This window comes from Dendrobates tinctorius, unplaced genomic scaffold, assembly GCF_039654945.1.
Source record: "Dendrobates tinctorius isolate UK_male_01 unplaced genomic scaffold, ASM3965494v1 ptg000114l, whole genome shotgun sequence".
NCBI classification, from domain to species: Eukaryota; Metazoa; Chordata; class Amphibia; order Anura; family Dendrobatidae; genus Dendrobates; species Dendrobates tinctorius.
Genome location: NW_027361782.1, coordinates 2,726,292 through 2,747,133, shown reverse-complemented (window position 1 = coordinate 2,747,133; position 20,842 = coordinate 2,726,292). Strand labels below are relative to the sequence as shown.

General features: G+C 42.8%; 1 protein-coding gene across 7 annotated transcripts in view; it reads right to left on the bottom strand.

Moving 5' to 3' along the window:
- DIAPH2 (diaphanous related formin 2) overlaps positions 1–20,842 on the bottom strand; it is a 1,634,550-nt gene that overhangs the window by 1,561,863 nt on the left and 51,845 nt on the right. For 6 of the 7 annotated variants that reach the window (XM_073589842.1, XM_073589844.1, XM_073589848.1 and 3 more), the window contains exons 2-3: positions 10,044–10,076; positions 2,222–2,398 (exon numbers count right to left, since the gene is read on the bottom strand). In XM_073589842.1, the coding sequence (XP_073445943.1) occupies positions 2,222–2,398; positions 10,044–10,076 (210 nt within the window). The remainder of the gene's footprint in view (positions 1–2,221; positions 2,399–10,043; positions 10,077–20,842) is intronic. The other variant, XM_073589843.1, reaches the window with a different exon arrangement.

Sequence of the window (20,842 nt, the reverse complement as noted above, 5' to 3'; positions counted from 1 at the left end):
GATAAGAGCTGAAAATAAGGAAGGAAGAAGTAGAAAGCAGGCCTGGTAAGAAAAAACAAGAGACTGGCAAAAGGAGAAGAGGGGAGAGAAAGACAGCAATAGAAGAAAAAGAGCAACAATAGAAGAACAAGGGAGGACTAAAAAAAAAAGGAAGGATGGAAGGAAGGAAGTGAGAGTAATAGAAGTAATGAAGGGAAATGAAGGATAGAATAAAGGAAGAAAAAGCAAAGAAATTATGAAAAGGGAAGAAAGAAGTTGGAGAATGGAGAAAAAAAAAGTACTATAGAAGAAAAATAGGCGTAAATAGCTGAAAGAAGAAATAAATGGAATGAAGGCTATGAGAAGAAATTAGGATTCAAGGAACAAAAGACAATGAATGAAGATGAAAGAGCAGGAAATAATTAACCCAATTATAAGCAAATAATGGATTTATAATAATTACTGGGAATTCCTGTGTATAGGCAATTATCATCGAGTGGCGTCTGATGTAAAGGATTGTGGAATATCAATTACTTGGATCTTAATAACTTCATCACTTACTGTGGTGTTTGCGCCCATAAGTGAAATGATGAGGATTTTTAGCAGACATTTAATTAAATCAAATAAAAAGAAGAAGTTTGCCTATAACGAGAAGTTTTCTAGTAAGAACCCATTAATGCCCCGGTAAGACGTGAAGCCCACTCATAACATGAATCACGGCAGAGTCAATCCCGAGTGACACCAAAGTTACAAAAAGTCACTGTGCCCAGGACCCATCAATACAAGACTCCTAATGTTCTACCAACATCTGAATCACCGGCATCATGGGCGTCCACCAAAAAAATAAATACGGTAGATTGAAATGTTTTGAATACATCAATAAACTCAGATTTTTTTTGTTTTATTTGATCTTTAAAATTGACAAGCTATCATCATCTATATTGTATCAGATAGATACACAAATTAGTTTGATGACTTCACCCCCTTTTTTAGTCAACCTTTTCTATGGTTGCTGACGGGCAATTATGAACATTTCAGGAGTTTTTACACATTTGATAAATTGATGAAAATTCTGTGGCGCCTCAGTACTTCCAGCACTGCCCCTTATTCTCCACGCTCCTGCCCCTTACCCCGGCAGCTGGATATCAGCTTCTCTGATGAAGCCCACTCTGAGTGCATGGCACATCAGAAAGAACGACTGTCCAGGGAAGATAAGGTGATTCTGTCATGCTTCTGTGTTTGCCAGCAGTAAAGTGTCCTGAAATCAGACATGTGTGGGGACATCTCATCCATGGAGGGGATCATTCACAATTTGTAGGGGGATTCTCATACATGGAGGGTTTTCACTCACAATGTGTGGGACATCACATCCATAGAGGGGCTCACTCACAATGTGTGGGGGCTTCTCACCCTTGGAGGGGGATCACTCACAATGTGTGGGGGCTTCTCATCCTTGGAGGGGGATCACTCACAATGTGTGGGGGCTTCTCATCCTTGGAGGGGGATCACTCACAATGTGTGGGGGTTTCTCATCCTTGGAGGGGGATCACTCACAATGTGTGGGGGCTTCTCATCCTTGGAGGGGGATCACTCACAATGTGTGGGGGCTTCTCATCCATGGAGGGGGATCACTCACAATGTGTGGGGGCTTCTCATCCATGGAGGGGATCACTCACAATGTGAAGGGGATTCACTCACAATGACACATGAAGAACTGGATCTAAATTTCCTCTAAGAACAACTTCTCCCATCATTCAGGACAATTTTGTGATGAGGCTTTCCTCCCATGATGGAGACCAGATCACAAGGTAAACGTGAGAACTAAATTCTTTGGGGAACAAAACACTGTCATTTTGTGTCAACGGTGAAGGGCAGAAGACTGGAGAATAAGGGGCAGCGCTGGAATATGGAGTCTTTACATAAACTATTTAGAAACATCTAACAGAGCGACAAGCAGAATGTGTCAGAACTTTTGGACGTGACTGTATACAGAACCCCCCAATCTTCACTTTTATGGTCTCGGACTACGTTTTTTTTTTAGCCCATGGCATGTATGGCTTCTGGTCGTAGTACTCCTTTATTGCCCGGGACCAAGGTTGTTTTCCTCCCCCAAAAGTAAAAGAAACGTGTAAATATGATTACCTTTATGACGTTTTAGAAGGAAATTTACAAACAATTCTTATATTTAAAATCAAATTTCATAAAAATATATTGACTCCAAGTAAGACGTCCAGAAACTCACCATCATCTTCTCAAAGAGATCCATGATTTCCTTCTCAGACAGATTCAATGAGCGCTCATCAAAAAGTTGTTGCGGAGCTGGAAACTCTGCAATCGTCGCCTGTGGGTCTGTAAGATGCTGAATGAGCGGCTTTTCTTTTTTAACTCCCGATTTCCTGAAACTTGTAAGTCGGTCCCTCTAAAAGGAAAACAAGCAGAAATTACAGACATAAAACAATATATTCATTACTTCTGTATAGTGAATGTGACTATTCTGTCATTCATGGGGGGGGTCAATATTGAAGTAGTTCTATTCTTGTACATAGGAGTAGTTTTACAGTAGTTCTATTCTTGTACATAGGTGCAGTATTATAGTAGCTATATTCTTGTACATAGGGGGCAGTATTATAGTAGTTATATTCTTGTACATAGGGGCAGCATTATAGTAGTTATATTCTTGTACATAAGAGCAGTATTATGGTAGTTATATTCTTGTACATAGGAGCAGTATTATAGTAGTTATATTCTTGTACATAGGGGCAGTATTATAGTAGTTATATTATTGTACATAAGAGCAGTATTATCGTAGTTATATTCTTGTACATAGGAGCAGTACTATAGTAGTTATATTCTTGTACATAGGGGCAGTATTATAGTAGTTATATTCTTGTACATAGGGGGCAGTATTATAGTAGTTATATTCTTGTACATAGGAGCAGCAATATAGTTAGTAATGTTAATGTCTAAAATCACAGTAGACATATTTGGTAAACAAGAAAAAACAAAGAATATAGAGAATTTGATAAAACAGTGAGAATATAAAATCTGCTATTTTGCTTGTTTTAAGCTCAGTTTGAACATTCTTGACTTTGATTGCAGCTATAAACATCTACATTGTGTCCCATTAGAAGTGATGGGTAAAGAATAGACTGATTATATGGAGATGCTGCAGATCTTGACATGCTAATGACGAGATAATTAACATGTCAGTATACAGGTAGCGATCTACTGGGGTGTGTTGCAGCAGTGATGGTGGTGGGTGAGACGAGTGTCCTTGGTCTCTTGACTTCTACTTGTTTAAACGTTTATTCCACTTGCCTTGTCTTTCATTTCTGCCTTTAAGGCTATGTGCCCACGTTATGTGTTAAAACGCACACAGAAAGCCAGACTCCTTCCCAGAAATCGCGCATTTTTTTTCCACGCGATTTTACAGCGATTTTCGCGTGCGATATTCAAGCACTTTCCAAGCGATTTGAAGCATCGCTTGGAAAGTGATTGACAGGTTGACAAGTGTGACCAGCTTTTTACTATTGAGGCCGCCTATGCGGCATCAATAGTAATAGATAGAATGTTAAAATGCTAAAAAAATAAAAAATCGGGGTATATTTACCTTCTGACGTCCCGCGCTGCCATCCCGGGCCTCAGCGTTCCCAGCGATGCCTTGCGAGACCTGTGATGACGTAGTCTCTCGTTGCTATAGCGATCTCGCGAGACCACGTCATCACAGGGCCTTGCCGCAAGGCATTACTGGGAACGCTAGGCCGGGAATGCAGTGCGGGACGCCGGAAGGTAAATATACCCCGATTTTTTATTTTTTATTCTTTTTTTTACAGGGGTATGGTACCCAGGGCCTGGAGGACAGTCTCCTCTCCTCCACACCGTGGGTACCAACCGCACATGAGACGCTTAACTTCCCGCATGGTGGGCATAGCCACATGTGGGAAGTAAGCGATTCTCATGCATTCCTATGGGTGCGGAATCGCGGCAATTCTTTGCGATTCCGCACAAAAGAATGAGCATGCTGCGATTTTTTCCGCGATGCGATTCCGCCGCGGAAAAAAGCGCAGCATTAGCACAGCATGTGCGGAATGCCATAGGAATGCATGGGGGGCGTCATGAACACGATTTTTAAACGTTTTCGCGCCGAAAATCGCGGCAAAAACGCTTAAAAAAAAATCGCTACGTGGGCACACAGCCTTAAGGTTCTGGATAAATCCCAACTGGAGAATCTTTTCCCATCTGTTATACAAGTTTCTCTTTGGGAGACAGATAATTTGTTTATTTTTCTTAATTGCAAAAACAAAAAACACCCAAATGTGACTAATCTGTCTTCCCTTTAATAATATTGCAAGACGTAACTCAATATTAGAGATGAGCCAACCTTTCACAGTTTGGTTCAGTGAACGTCCCGATGTTCACCTAACAGTTCAATGAACATACCCAAATCCCATCGATTTAAATGCGAGGCAAAACCAAAACGCATGGACAACACCTTCAGTGGGACCAAAAAGTTGCCAAAACAGCTAAAATTAGGGGCAGACACCAGGAAAAGTGGCATCAATTGACACATCAATTGTGCTACACATATATAATACAAATAGAAAATAAAAAATTTGGCGTGGGTTCCCCTGTATTTTTCATAACCAGCCAGGCAAAACTGATAGCTGCAGGTGGCAACCCTCAGCTGTCAGTGTTTGCAAGGCTGCATATCAAGAATAGAGGTGTTCCACGCCTCATTTTTGACAACCAGCCAAACTAAAGCAGACAGCTGGGGGCTGGTAAGGGGCCATGGATATTGCTCCCCCTCCACAGCCTAAGAAAAGCAGCCTGCAGCTGCCTAAGAAAAGGTGCATCTATTAGATGCGCCAATTCTGGAGTTTTGCCTGACTTTTCCCACTTTCCCTGTAGCGGTGGCAAGTGTGGTTCCCATTTGTGTGGTTGATATCATCTTCATATTGCACAGTGACATCAAGCAAACAGCTTAGTAATGGTGAGGCATCTATAAGACACCTATCCATTACTAATCCTAATCCTTTAATGAATCTAAATTAAACCATTCTCGCGTCATTGTCCGTTCCATTGAAGCCATAGTCTCCCGTAATAAAAAAAAAATAACAATTTCCCTCACCTCTCCATCGTTCTGCCCCACGCAGTAGTCTATTTCTGTGAATAAAACAGCTTTCAACCTGGATGGTGCCAAGATGTGACGGTCCAGGCTGAGAACCACTGAGGAATGAGCTGCTGTGAGTGAAGCATCAGTGACCAGCGGTCAGGTCATTGAGGTTACAGCCAGTCACTGAAACAAAGAAACTGCAGTGGCCTCTTGTGATATCAGCGCTGCACCGTGAGACTTTTTCTCCATTTGCTAGCGGTGACCTCACTGGAGGCAGGTCATCACAGTTCATTGGCCGGGCTGGGAACCCAGCCTCAGTAACCCATCGTAACCTTGATGTTGTCACCACTGGTCACTGATGCTGCGCTCGCAGCAGCTCATTCCTAAGTAGTCCTCAGTCTGGACGGTCGCATCTTGGCAGTGTCCAGATTGAAATCCATTTATACCCCAGACATGGTTATGACGTGGGAGAGAACGACGGACAGGTAAGGGATATGGTGGTTGTTTTATTACATGAAACAAGGGATTCAATGGAATGGGCCTAATGGGAATATAACGTTTTTTTTTGTTTTGTTTTTAAACAACAAAAGGAAAATTGTGTTTTGGTTTTATTTAAAATACTTTATTCTGGCTGTGTGATTATTTACAAAATAACTATAGGATTAGTAATAGATAAGCATTTTACAAACGCATATCCATTGCCAAATGTCACCGGACAATTCAAAGGTGACAACCCCATAAATATGAACCCCACTTGCCCAGTGGATGTGGCAAGTGGGTGGAGCCGAATAAAGCCCCAGAATTGGCGCAACTAATAGATGTGTCTTTTCTGGGGCGGGAGCCTAGTGCCATTTTTAGGCTGGGGGGGCAGCATCCATGGCTCCTTACCAACCTGAGAGTACCAGCCCCTAGCTGTCTGCTTTAGCTTGACTGGTTGTCAAAAATGGTGTAGACCCGACGTTTTAATTATTTATTTAAATCATTTAAAAATATGGCGTGGTGACCCCTCTTATCTTGATAACCAACTTTGCTGAAGCTGGCAGCTGAGGGTTGCAGCCCACAGCTGTCAGTTTTGCCTAGCTGTTTATCAATTACACAGGCGAACCCCATGCCATTTTTTTTTTTCAAAAACAGGAAAGGATAAATACACCACTGTGAACTGATATTAATAGCCACGGAACATTAATGAATATTGTCTCTTTCCCAGAATATTAGCATAAGCCCCCAGCTTTTGGCTTTCCCTCAGCTGTTCATGAAAATTACTGGAGACTCCACTCTTTTTTCAATTATATATTAACAATTACAGTAAAATACACACCAAAAGGTATCCTTAGTTTACAGCCTTCATGTGTTCCAGCAGCTGGAAACTTCAGTAACCTTAAAATGTCCCTCAAAGTTTCATGTGAGGTTTCTGGGCCTCACAGCTGCCGGGAGACCCGGTGGCTTTGAACTCTGGTAACCTACCCGAGTTCAAGCTGCCAGGTTTCCCAGTAGCTCCAGTGCCAGACTGTCGAACGCCGGACACACAGCCATTTATCAGTCTGGCACAGCAAGATAAATATTTGTCATGAACTGAGGTAACCTTACTGTTTTTTGCTGACAATTGAGAAAAAAAAAAAAAAAAGTGTGGCGTCCCCCATTATTTTCATAATCAGCAGAGGGAAACCCGACAGCTGGAGGCTGATGTTAATATTCTGGGAAAGAGATAATATTCATAAAGGCTCCAAGGCTATTGTCTGTTTCCCAGAATATTAACCTCAGCCCCCATCCACTGGCTTTCCCTCTGCCGACTATGAAAATTACAGGATGGACCCCCACGTTTGTTTTTTCAGTTACTTTTTTAATTGTCAAAAAGAACAGTAAAGTCACCTGAGTTCATATTGCTCTGCCAGTGCCGGACTGATGAATGGCTGGAGCTACTGGGAGACCTTCTGGTTTGAACTCAGGTAACCTTTACCAGAGTTCAAAGCCACAGGGTCTCCCGGCAGCTGTGAAGCCCAGAAACCTCATGAAACTTTGAGGGACATTTTAAGGTTAGTGAAGTTTCCAGCTGCTGGAACACCTGAAGGCTGTAAACTAAAAGGTTACCTTGAGTGTGTATTGTACTGTACTTGTTAATAAATTAAAAAAAAAAAAAAAGTGGAAAAACAAACTTGAGTCCCCCATAAATTTTATTAACAGCTATGGGAAAGCCAACAGCAGATGTTAATATTCTGGGAAAGACTATATTCATAAAGGTTCCCAGGCTATTAATGTAAGCACACAGCTGTATACCTAGACTTTCCTGGTTATTAAAAATAATGGAACTCCCCCCAAAAAATTGCAAAGGCTAGGCAAACAGCTGCAGGCTGATATTAATAGCCTAGGAAGGGGCCATGGATATTGTCCCCCCCAGACTAAAAACATTAGCTCTCAGCTGCCCCAGAAATCCATAAGATACATAGTGCAGTGGCAAGTGGGGTGATAGTTGTGTGGGTTTGATGCCACCTTTGTATTGTTAGGTGACATTATTCTGATTCTGTTACAGAAGACTGTCATTCTTTCAATTAAAGGACTTTATACTTGCTTTACCATACAACTATAAGATTAGAAATGGGGGTATCTCCATTACTAATCTGTGGGCTTGATGTCACCTGACAATACAAAGGTGACATCAACCCCACAAATATGTACCCCACTTGCCGCCACCACCACAGGACAAGTGGGAATAGATTGGCAAAGCACAAGAATTGGTGCTTCTAATAGATGTGTCTTTGCTGAGGTGGCTACAGGCTGCTTTTTTAAGGCTGCGGGAAGGTGAGGGGGACCAATATCCATGACCCTTCCCAGCCTGAGAATACCAGCCCCCAGCTGCCTGCTTTAGCTTGGGTGGTTGTCAAAAATGGGGGGGGAACCCCACACAATTTTTATAAATTTAAATAATTAAATACAGCGTGGGGGACCAGCCTTGCTGAAGCCAACAGCTGAGGGTTAACAGCCTGGTTCTCAAAAATACAGGGGAATAAAAGTCATTTAAAAAAAATAATTCCGCAGGCGACAGCCAATAAATACTCCCATCAGCCGCTGCCTGCTCTCACTGTTAACAGTTGAATACAACGCTCAACATTGTCCCCTGCTCACAGCTCGAGCAGGGAACAGTGATGTGAGCCATCTTCACCTCAGCACCGGGGAACAGCATGAACAGTACCGCTGATTCCCAGGTGCCAGTACATGTCACATTGATGACACAGGGATATCATTCATGTGTCATATGTGTTCGGGAGGTTTTGCAGCCTGTGCTGCTACCCAAGACACTGACGTTTGAAAGAGCCCTTCGTAAACTCTGGCTAAAGTTAGGTAAATGACAACTTTTGGCGATTTTTAGGAAAAAAAGCACGAACACGAATCCAAATGTACAACGTTCATGCCGACTTTGGATTACTGATCAGTAATGTAATATATGTACACAGTGACTGCACCTGCAGAATAGTGAAGTATAATACAGGACATATGTGTACACTTTTTAAAAAGTATGTGAGCTCAGAATTCCAAATAATGGTGTTTTGTGTAGATACAGGGGGCGCATTTTCTTTAGCGTTTTTTGGATTTCTGTCTTTGGGGGTCACTGATGCAAACTTTTCAAATCGCAGTTTGTATATCCACAGCTCTTTAATTGCAACTTTCTAGAATTCATTTACAACTTTTTCCTGTAGTTGTAGCCGTGCACCTAATCACGTAGTTCACCTGCATCTGATGATTTTTCACTACGGACCTGGGTTGTTCCTCAAGGCAGAAAATTATTCTGACAAGGAGAGCTGAAGGTGACCGACATAACGGGCAGAAATGGGCACAGAGCTGTCTATCGTTGCAATTGCCATTAACCCCTTCATAACTGGCGTAATTGGAATCAGTGTAGCTATTCTCAGTTTGCTGTTTAGCAGATTTTTTTTTTGTCCGTACAAGCTAAACAAACTATCTTTTTTTTATTCTTTTTATGATATACGAGCCTATGTTGTCCTTTTAGTTAGGCGTAATTATCTGCTATATGCACAAAAAATTGCTATTATTTTAACATCCTTTGGGTGATTGGGTGGCGATGGTGCGGGGTGGCTGGTTCTGTAGATTTTATGATGTGTATTGACTTTTTGCTGTAATTTCTTCACCTCCGAATTCTTCCAGTACAGGCAAGTGGTGACATCAGGGGTCCAGTACCATCCCTGCCTCCCCCAGTCAGACATACAAAGGCTTCCTGTAGTCATAGGGATGTGGGATCAATAGAGGCATTAAACTACCGCCCCACCATTGTTCTTCAGGACTTAACGGATTCCTACATTTTACTTTGTGACATTTTATTTTCTTTTGCTTTAGTTTTCAGTAAATATGAAAGCACAAATTACATAAATGCAGAAGAATACGGTCCATCCATCAGGTCACGGAACCATATTAAGGGCACTAGAGGTTTTCCTTTCAATTTAGGACTCCTCTTTTAGGATTATGAATTGGAGCAATGCAACAGAGAGGGGGCGAGCTGCCGGGCGGCTCCGGACAGCCCCTGCCCCTGATGATCTGCTCGGTGATAACAGTTTTACCCTTGTCTCAAATCATTAAGAGAAACAGGACAAGCACAAAAAACATGAGAAATGGATATGAGACGATATTCGATGTTAGTAAGGATACAAATATAAAATATGGAACATTTATAACATCACATGACATCTGGAAGAAAACCGGATTAATGTTTTGCACTTTGTGTAGAAAATCGGAGCATGCGTTTAATGCTGTTCTATGAGATTAGGAGTGGGAGGATTGGACAGATAATGATCAACATCCCAAAAAGCATAAAGGGTTAAAAGACAAATGGCAGTGCTGATTATGCAAATCATCATGATCTCCCCCTCCCAGAGTGTACAAGCAGCTCATGCATAGTAATCATTAGTACTGGAACATGCAATGTCCGCCACCACCATCTTACCATATCGTCTGCCAACGTTTTTATTTGAATGTTCTATAAAAGCCAATAAAAAGGAAAGAAGATAATCAATATGAGAACAAAGAGCAATTAATCAATACCACCACGATTTCAGAAACTGAGGAGACAGACATTGAAGAACAGGTCATTAACGTGTGTCACGGGACGTCTAACATCCAGTACCACCCGCAATATTCTGTTAGATCATTGTATCCGGCGCTTACAATATTTGCATTTATTAATTGCATTTCATATTCCACTTATTGATTACATGTTAACCCTTCAGAGTGTCAAGCATTCACACCGACGCTTTACAGACTAAATTCCTCTATTTCCTGCATATTTTGTAATTTCTTCACCTAAAATTGTGACGACTTCCATAAACTCCATTCAGATCCAAGAGAATAAAGCAATATTTCCAGTGACGAAGTCGATGGTGGAGGAAAATTAACCCGCAGGTGGTGTTAGTCTCACAGGAACAAATGAGACTCTGCTCCTGGGACGTCATTCCAGAACTTGATAGCACTGGCAATTAATTTAGCGCAGACGCTCCGAAATCACCTTCAGATTGTAAAATAGTCGCATTACATACCACATCATTGGATGAGAAGTGAAAGTCGACGCGTTCTACAATCGATGGTAATTGACTTGCCCTTAATTATGTCACAATAAATTCAATTTTGTAATTTCACAGAACATTAAATTATATTTTAATCATACAGAACGATGTGAAACAAACTGGCGGCAATTATCATTAAAGTGCAAGATTAAACCTTGCATACAGCCAAATAAAGAAATTCTAACATATCACATTGCTTCATTATGCGGTTGTTATGTCGTTCATCACCGCGGATAGATCCAGATCTAACGGATATGCACAAAACCGACGCAATAAGCCATTTTTACCATTATTTTTGTTTTATTTGCAAACTTCGTTTATTTTAAAAGCATAAAACACTATCAGGATGCAGTCAGATGGTCGTATAACACCGACCATGATCACATTGCACGGACTGGCCAGTGGCTCTCCTGACCCAAGCATGACGCCATGCATGTCTGCGATGGGATCATCGCCTGTGTCAAAGTCAGAAACACGGCACACGCAGACACACAAAGCGGGCAGCATAGGCAGACAAACAGAGCGTGGCACAGGCAGACACGCAGAAAGCAGGCGGCACAGGCAGACACACAGACAAAGAGCGCGGCACAGGTGTAGTGACCAGAAAAAACATTACTAAAGTATGTTACATGTCATATGGTAAGTGTGTTTTCTATTCCTTACATGATTACATTTGTGACACCGGCTCCCCGTCTTGCCTTGTGAGGAGGTAATTTATTTAATACTATGCTGCCCTCTTCTGCCTTTATTTGGCATTGCAACTTGTTTTTTTGATTGGAAAATAAGTGGCAGTTGGAGGTGGGGCGTGTGGGACTAAAAAGGTCCAGTTACGGGCAATTTTGGTGGTAAGAGGAGGTAGAAAATTGGGGCTCCTCAATTGGGACAAGCAAGGAGTTCAAATAGCACCCTTTTCGGAGTGCCCACGTTTACAGCAACAGAGTGCTGGGACAAGAGAAAGAACTGCACAACTGCGCAGCAGATTTCCCTGATACTCCGATCCGATGAAGGTCGGCTGATCCTCCCCCTTCATGCAGCACAGTTAGTCAAATGAAAAGTTATTGCCATCCTGCTAAGGCCGGGACCGAGAAAAGGCTTTGACCGACGCAACATGTAAGGAAAATTTTATCTGCTACCCATGACTGTTATATTGAAGAAATATAAGATTTGTTACCAGTTTTCAGTAAAATTCATCATCTTTCAAGTTTGCAAGAGACCCTCAGTGTATGCTTCCTTTCGTCCACAGCCTCATACTTTGCGGGCATCGACATACTGTAACTCTCACACGTGGATTTTCCTCCTGCGGATTTTTCCGCGCAGATTTGAAGAAATCCGCAGGTCAAATGACCTGCATTTTTCCTGCGGATTTCTTCCTGTTTTTATGCGGTTTTCTAGCGGTTTTTCCCCTGCGGATTTGGAGAATTGAGCAGGTGGAAAACCGCACAATAGAAGCGACATGCTGCATTTTTTGTACCGCACAAAAACCACGCGGAAAAAAAAAATGCAGCGTCTGCACAGTGTTTTTTTTTTTTTTTTTAATTGATTTACATTGTACTGTAAATTACTTTGCGAATCCGCAACGTAAAATCTGCTGCGGATCCGCAGGAAAAATGCATCGTGTGCACATGGCCTTAGTCTCATATCCGTCATCTTCCCCTTTATAATTGCCACCTAACCTAGGGATTGTTAGAGCTATCGGAGTCACTGTGACTGAACCATCCTCCGAGATACTAGGCCTCACAAGGCGGTGCATCACAGGCAGATGCACAGAAAGAGCGCGGCACAGGCAGACAGAACGAGAGAGCACTCAGTGAAAGAAATAGCCAACAGCACACATGCATGGGATGCACGTTCTAAATGCCCCGGGGCCCGTCGGGTCCAACAATGTGTACAAATATAAAGAGGAACAGCATCCGTATCCAGGTGAAAAATTCTGGTTTTTCCACACTATATATGGCCGCTCCTTTTGCCATAAGTTTGTACTTGATAAAGGCCTCATAGGGGGTCGAAACGTTGTATCTGATGGCAGAATAAAGCTACAGAATTTTTCACCTGGATACGGATGCCGTTTATATTAGAACGAGAGAGCATGTCACAGGCAGACAGGCAGACACACAGAAAGCAAGTGCGGCACAGGCAGACAGAAAGAGAGCACGGCACAGACAGATTGAGAAAGAGAGAGTGCGGAACAGGCAGACAGAGCGAGTGGCACAGACAGACACACAGAAAGAAACACACACAGGGTTTCCGCAGTGATTTAGCCTCAATTTTTGTAAAAGTAATTTTATAATAGGAAATTGGTCGATCAAACCCACAGAATCAAACATCTTAGTCCCAGAACGTGAAGTCGGGCCCTATTGATGGTGAAAGGGCCGTCTGGTTTCTAGAAAGAGATCCCTGGAGGGAGATGATGAAGCGGGAATTCATTTATAAGATCACTGTGCAGGAAGATCGCGGACACTGGCTAATCGCCTCATGGAGGTGAATAGATACCAAATATTGCTCATTCTGTATGGAGCAATATCTGTGCACCATAACACTGTATTGAGCAATGTATGTAAACCATAATACTGTATGGAGCAATATATGGCACCCATTATTCTGTATGGAGCAACATATGGGGTCCATTATTCTGTATGGAGCATTATATGAGGCCAATTATTCTACATGGAGCAATATATGGGGTCTATTAGCCTGTATGGAGCAATATATGGCAGAGGAGTACCTGGGGGGGGAAAGACACCTGGGGCATGTGCCACAGACATAACTGGCAGGCGGGTGCAGTAAGGCCACCTAAAGCGGCAGTCCGAAGTGTCTCCCCCGACAGCTGCATTCTACCGCCCCCTGTTATGAATGAGTCACCGTAGGAGGCAAAATCAGAAATACTAGCTAAGTCCAGAACACCAGAGAAGTTGGCAGCTATTGGATTGCAGACCCCTGAACCTATCAACAACAACTAGCAGTAGCCGTGGGGGGTTCCTACGGTGCCCTAGACCCCTCGATCACAGCCGGAGAACTAAATAGCCTAAAGACAGAAAGGGAAATCTAAACGGCCCCAGAGGAGACCCCAAAGTAATAGGCAGCCCCCAACATATAATGACGGTGAAGATATAAAGATAGGCTGAGCAAATGATGGGGCCCAAGCTAACTAAATAGGACAGGATAGAAAAGATGCTGTCTGCAATCCGCCAAAAACCCTATCAAAACAAGAGCCAACAGACTGATAGGGTAAAAAGCCCTGAAGACGCTAGGCTTCAAAAAGACTATATCAGTACTCAGGTATTTTCTGAAGACAGAGCAAAAAGGAAATCAGCTCACCCCAGCAGGGAATGGCAGAAATACAGAAAAACAAGGCAAAACAAAACCAAAACACAAATGCAAAAAGCAGAGCACAAAACTTAGCTTTTGAGGAGCAGGAATCAGACTGGTCTCCTAGAATCCCTCAGAGAAATCACCCGCAAGGCAGAAGGGCGTCGGCTGCCTTATATCCAGTCAGCAATTCCAGTCACCCAGTCATCATTCTGCTCAGGTGCTTGGTAATCAGCCTCACTACCTACCTTCACCAGAAGAGGGAGTTCATCAGACCTCAATGGTGAAGGGGAAAATGAATTCACAACAGCCCCCGTACTGTGAGTCGGCAGTTCTCTGAGCCGGCTGTCAAGCTGTCAGCTAGCACAGAGAAACTGCAGCGCGCTGACTCCCAGTGTTCAATAGTACTCGTCTAACAGACGTGAGCACAATTGAAGCTCTGATCGCAGGGTCAGAGCGACGCCAGCAGTGTGATCATGTCATGTAATCACGCTGCTGACGTCACTCGCCGGCTCTGCAGAGGCGCAGATGGGTGGTAAGTGTATTTAGTGTGTGTGGGGAGGCATTTGTTGGGAGGGGTGTAATTACTGTGTGTAAGAGGGGTATTCACTGTGTGTGGGGGTATTCACTGTTATGGGGGTATTTAGTGTAACGGGGCTGGGTGCGATTTTGTGTAACGGGTTATGATTTGAGGGAACAAATTTGGGGAGCAAGGAAGTGACAGTTGCAGACAATATGGGTAGCAGGAGAAATTTGAAGACAATATGAGGAGGAAGGTATGAGATGGAGACATGTATGGGGGAAGGGTGTAGACAGTATGGTACCGTTAGGTCCATATATATTTGGACAGAGACAACATTTTTCTAATTTTGGTTCTAGACATTACCACAATGAATTTTAAACAAAACAATTCAGATGCAGTTGAGGTTCAGACTTTCAGCTTTCATTTGAGGGTATCCACATTCAAATTGGATGAAGGGTTTAGGAGTTTCAGCTCCTTAACATGTGCCACCCTGTTTTTAAAGGGACCAAAAGTTTTGGACAGATTAAATAATTGTAAATAAAATGTTCATTTCTAGTACTTGGTTGAAAACCCTTTGTAGGCAATGACTGCCTGAAGTCTTGAACTCATGGACATCACCAGACGCTGTGTTTCCTCCTTTTTGATGCTCTGCCAGGCCTTCACTGCGGTGGTTTTCAGTTGCTGTTTGTTTGTGGGCCATTCTGTCTGAAGTTTAGTCTTTAACAAGTGAAATGCATGCTCAATTGGGTTGAGATCAGGTGACTGACTTGGCCATTCAAGAATATTCCACTTCTTTGCTTTAATAAACTCCTGGGTTGCTTTGGCTATATGTTTTGGGTCATTGGTCGTCATTTCATACTACAGATGGACAATCAGTTTGGCTGCATTTGGCTGGATCTGAGCACACAGCATGGCTCTGAATACCTCAGAATTCATTCGGCTGCTTCTGTCCTGTGTCACATCATCAATAAACACTAGTGACCCAGTGCCACTGGCAGTCATGCATGCCCAAGCCATCACACTGCCTCCGCCGTGTTTTACAGATGATGTGGTATGCTTTGCATCATGAGCTGTACCACGCCTTCGCCATACTTTTCTCTTTCCATCATTCTGGTAGAGGTTGACCTTGGTTTCATCTGTCCAAAAGAATGTTCTTCCAGAATGGTGCTGGCTTTTTTAGATGTTTTTTTTTTAGCAAAGTCCAGTCTAGCCTTTTGATTCTTGATGCTTATGAGTGACTTGCACCGTGCAGTGAACCCTCTGTATTTACTTTCATGCGGTCATTTTATGGTAGATTTGGATATTGATACGCCTACCTCCTGGAGAGTGTTGTTCACTTGGTTGGCTGTTGTGAAGGGGTTTCTCTTCACCATGGAGATTATTCTGCGATCATCCACCACTGTTGTCTTCCGTGGGCGAGCAGGTCTTTTTGCATTGATGAGTTCACCAGTGCTTTCTTTCTCTCTCAGGATGTACCAAACTGTAGATTTTTTCACTCCTAATGTTGTAGCAATTTCTCGGATGGTTTTTTTTTCTGTTTTTGCAGCTTTAGGATGGCTTGTTTCACCTGCATGGAGAGCTCCTTTGACCTCATGTTTCCTTCACAGCAAAACCTTCCAAATGCAAGCACCACACCTCAAATCAACTCCAGGCCTTTTATCTGCTTAATTGAGAATGACATAATGAAGAGATTGCCCACACCTGTCCATGAAATAGCCTTGGAGTCAATTGTCCAATTACTTTTGGTCCCTTTAAAAACAGGGTGGCACATATTAAGGAGCTGAAACTCCTAAACCCTTCATCCAATTTGAATGTGGATACCCTCAAATGAAAGCTGAAAGTCTGAACTTCAACTGCATCTGAATTGTTTTGTTTAAAACTCATTGTGGTAAAGTCTAGAACCAAAATTAGAAAAATGTTGTCTCTGTCCAAATATATATGGACCTAACTAAAGTGTTTCTATGGGTGCGGACACAGTACGAGTAGGAGGGATTTGTGAGAAGGCGGTATGGAAAGTGAGAGTAAATGTATGAGGAAGGAGGGGGAAACGTGCAAGGAGACAGTATGGGTGGAAAAAAGTGTGGGTGGGCACAGAAGAGACTTAGTATTGTGAGGGGTGTAGCATGGGGCAACAGTGTAGAGGCACAGCCAGGAAATGACAGTATACCAAAGGACAGTGCACAGTTTAGATACTGGGCACTATAGGGGGACTCTGTGTGAGCGAACAGCATGAAGAGGGGGCCCAGTATGGAAAAGAGGGAGCACTGTGGAGGGCATATACCATAAGAGGGACAGCGTGGGGTCATATTTTGTGCAGGGAATATAGTGAGGCCGAGGGCAATTATTTATTCCGGGGCTCAGCGTAGGGAAGATATTTTTATTCAGGAGCATTATAATGACACTGCTATTTGTAAAGGCGTCGTGTGGGGATGTGCTGCACAAGACCGGAGAAGATGGAAGTCAGCAGAGATGGCTGTGGATGAGAAAACTCGGAGTCTGAACAAGGTGAAGAAAAGAAAGAAAATGACTCCAGAGAGGTCATCCATCAGGTACCTGGATGTAAATATTTTTTGTGATACTAATTCTCATATTTTTATTTACTAGGTGCATTAAAGGAGTTGCTTAAAGTTTATGATGAGTCTGCAGTCATTCTACGGGACTGCAGACTTCTGAATTCTCACAGTGCACAGAATTCAGAAGTCTGCAGCCACCTATACGGACTGCAGATTTTCGTTTCAGTCCTGGACGAGCCCTTTAAATTATAAAATGAAGCCCTTCAGCCAAACCTAACAGCGTGTAATATCCTCACTGTCAGGATTCAGCTCTGCTTGCTGGTTCCAGCAGTCATCACATGGCCACTTCACTCATATGCGATTTTCATGCTTATGTGGCGCCCCTGAGGGTTCAATCGCCACAGAGGTACTGCACCTCCTCCTGAGGTGTAGTACCGCAACTCCTCAGATAAGATGGGGACGCTTGACCAAACTCCAGCATCTGCACCCAGCACGGAAACCTTAGAACAGCAGGGCACCCTCTATAACCCCAGCTTGGATCATGAACGGTGCTGGGAGGTGGGTGGAGCTTAGTTTGCACTAGAGAGGGGGAAAGCTGACAGGAAGTTAGAGTCAGATCCCCAAAGAGGGATGGAGTGAAAGGATATATATGCAGCAGCCTCCTGCGAGCTGGAGCTGCTGGCAAGGAAAGGAAGAGAAAGATCAGTTCTACAGAAAGAAAGATAGAAAAGGAGGAACATGTGGAGGAGAGATGGGTACTAGGGCTAGAGCAGAGCCCTTCCCTAAGTTAACGCGCCAAAGGCCGGGCGCCTGTATCCGAGGCTGTGTGAATGCTAATGGTGCTACAGCAGAAACTGGAGGAAAAGAAGTTGTGACCACTTTATTCCCACCGAAGACTCGACGACACAGTAGCAACGTGTGTGAGCCGGGACATGATTGTAAGGAGTCCCTGAAGTGTCTGTCATGCGAATGGAGTTCTAAGTAACAGCAAAAAAGAGGAATTGAGTGTAATTCATAACTGCAAGTACTTAAGATTAGCGCTAGTAAAGAGACATTCAGAAAAGGCACATTTGGAAGGGAGTGCTGGAAGGGTGTGCTCCATCTGCCTGGGAGTTAGCTGAGCCCCTCACCTGAAGAACACTGCACTGAAGCGGGCACCTGTGTATGCCAGAAACGTGAGTAAAGCTTTGGAACTACATTCAGCTGTGTCTCTGCCTTCTTCCTGCGTCCCCTACTCAGCACTGCTACATCTGTGCCTAAACACTACACCATCTACCTCAACTGCCCTGGGACTACAGCTCTGCCTGTGGAGAGCTATTACACCTCTGCTGCACCACACCATATGTCCCAAAAGCTCTGCACTGAAGCGCTGGTCACCTCTGACCAGATACCACAGGTGGTGTCACAAACTTATCTACACCTAAACTTTATTCCACCTATTTTACATAGACACCAAGGGCCACGGACCGGGTCACTGCCACTGCGATACATCCCCTTTAAGACACCGGCCCGGTACTGATTAAGAACCCCACTTGCCCTGGGGGTGCTCCACTTAGTCACGTGACAACAAGCTTCACTCAGTTTTTCACTGAAAATTGAATTGGGGAGAGCAGCTCGTCAGCATGTGACCAAATGTGCAAATTGCAAGTATGTGCTTAGGGGGGCGTCAAACTGAATCCTTGCCCCGGGTGCCAGAAAACCTAGATACGTCTCTGTTATATGGGGCTCATTATTCTGTATGGAGCATTATGTGGTACTCATAACACTGCATGGAGGACAATGCAGTGCCCATAATACTGTATGGAGGGTGATACTGTCCAGTTTCTGAGTTATTGTAGAATTTACAATATATATTAACTCATGTAATGTAAGTAGTAAGTGAAATCTTTGGCGTTGTACTAGGCCTATATTTCTCTGCGGTTCTGTGCATCATGAATTGTGGTATGTGTTGAAGGGGCCCACAAAATACTGACCAACAAGGCTGGCTCAAGGTTAACAGTTAGTTACTGAGCACAATTCTGCTGACAGATCACTTTAACCCCTTTGCGACACGTGCCGTACTAGTACTGCTCTGCGGGAGATGCATTTGTGCGATCTGCGATCTGACACTATATAGTAATGTCCTATACTGGGACAATGTAATAAAGTTAAAAAGAAAATATAAAAAGTGTAAAAATATATATATTTTTTTTTTTTTTTTTAAAAGCCCCAAATAATGAAAAGAAAAAAATATTTTTCCAATAAATACATTTGTGTAAACAAAACAATAAAAGTACATATATTTGGTATCGCCGCATCTGTAACGACTCGCTCTATAAAACTGTCCCACTAGCTAACCTCTTCAGTGAAACTGTAAAAAAAGGAATACAAAAAAATGAGGCAAAAAACAATGCTTTATCATCATAAAGTGCAATAAAACGCGATAAAAAAAGATGGATGTAAATAAAAATAGTACTGCTGAAAACGTCATCTTGTCATGCAAAAAATAAGCTGCCATACAGCTCCATCAGTAGAAAAATAAAAGTTATAGCTCTCAGACTAAAGTGATGCAAAAAAATATTTTTTCTATAAAAAGCGCCAAAACAAAAAAAACAAAAAAAAAAAAAAAAAAGAAATGTAAATGAGGCATCGCTGTAATCGTACTCACCCGAGAAATAAAGTTGCCTTATCAATTTCACCACACGAGGAATGGTATTAACCTGACTTGCTGGTTTTTGTTCATTCTGTCTCCCAAAAATCGTAATAGAAATCGATAAAGAAAAAAAAAAAAAGTCATGTGCCCCAAAATGATACCTATAGATACGTCAACTCATCCCACAAACAACAAGACCTCACATAACGGTTGGTATAAAAAAAAAAAAAAATATAATATATATAGCTCTCAAAATATGGTGATGCAAAAACTAGTTTTTGCAATAAAGAGCATCTTTTACTGTGTGACAGCAGCCAAATATAAAAACCCAGTATAAATCTGGTATCACTGTAATCGCACCGATCCGAAGAATAAACTTGCCTAGTCACTTATACCACACGAGGAACGACATAATTAAATAAAAACTAATTCTTCACCTGCTGTTGATTTTTGCATTCTACCTCCCAAATATCACAGTAAGGCTGGAGTCACACACAACAAACAAAAAAAAAAAAAAAGTCCGATTTTTACGGTACAAAATCGCACAAAGATTTCTTGTCCAGGGATCCGTCTGTCATCCGAATTTCCGGTGATGAACCGATTATATTCGCATCTAAGCATCAAATTGGATGTCATTGCCAATACCTGATGCCCTTTCCTGTTGACCTGGAGAAGTCTTGCGATTTAATCGCAAGTCACACGTGTGGTGCGTTTTCAATGCGATTTTTAATCGCATCCATAGACTTGCATTGGCAAATCCGATCCGAAAGCCGGTGACAATCGCAGCATGCTGCGATTGTCTCGGTCCGAGGAACGGATCCGATAAAAAAAATAAAAAAAAACGGAAGATGGGAGCAGCACCATAGACTAACATAGGGACGAATGCAATGCGATTTTTTATCGCATTGCATTCGTCCAATTTAATCGCTAATGTGACTCCGGCCTAAGGATCAGCGTACATTTATCCTGAGCTTTGCACAGAGAACTTACATTGGGGTTTCCATGTAAATCTCTGAAATATGTGATTCAGACAGAACCTCTAGTTCCCTATAATGAGGCACTGTGGTGCCGGCTGACCTGTGATCTGGCGGTGTCCATCTTTTTAGAATTTCATGAGGCCAGACAAAGTCCAGAGTAACTTGGATCCATTCACTATAGTGAGGCAACAATCGGGGGTTTCATCTGAATCCCATCATACAGCGGTTTAGA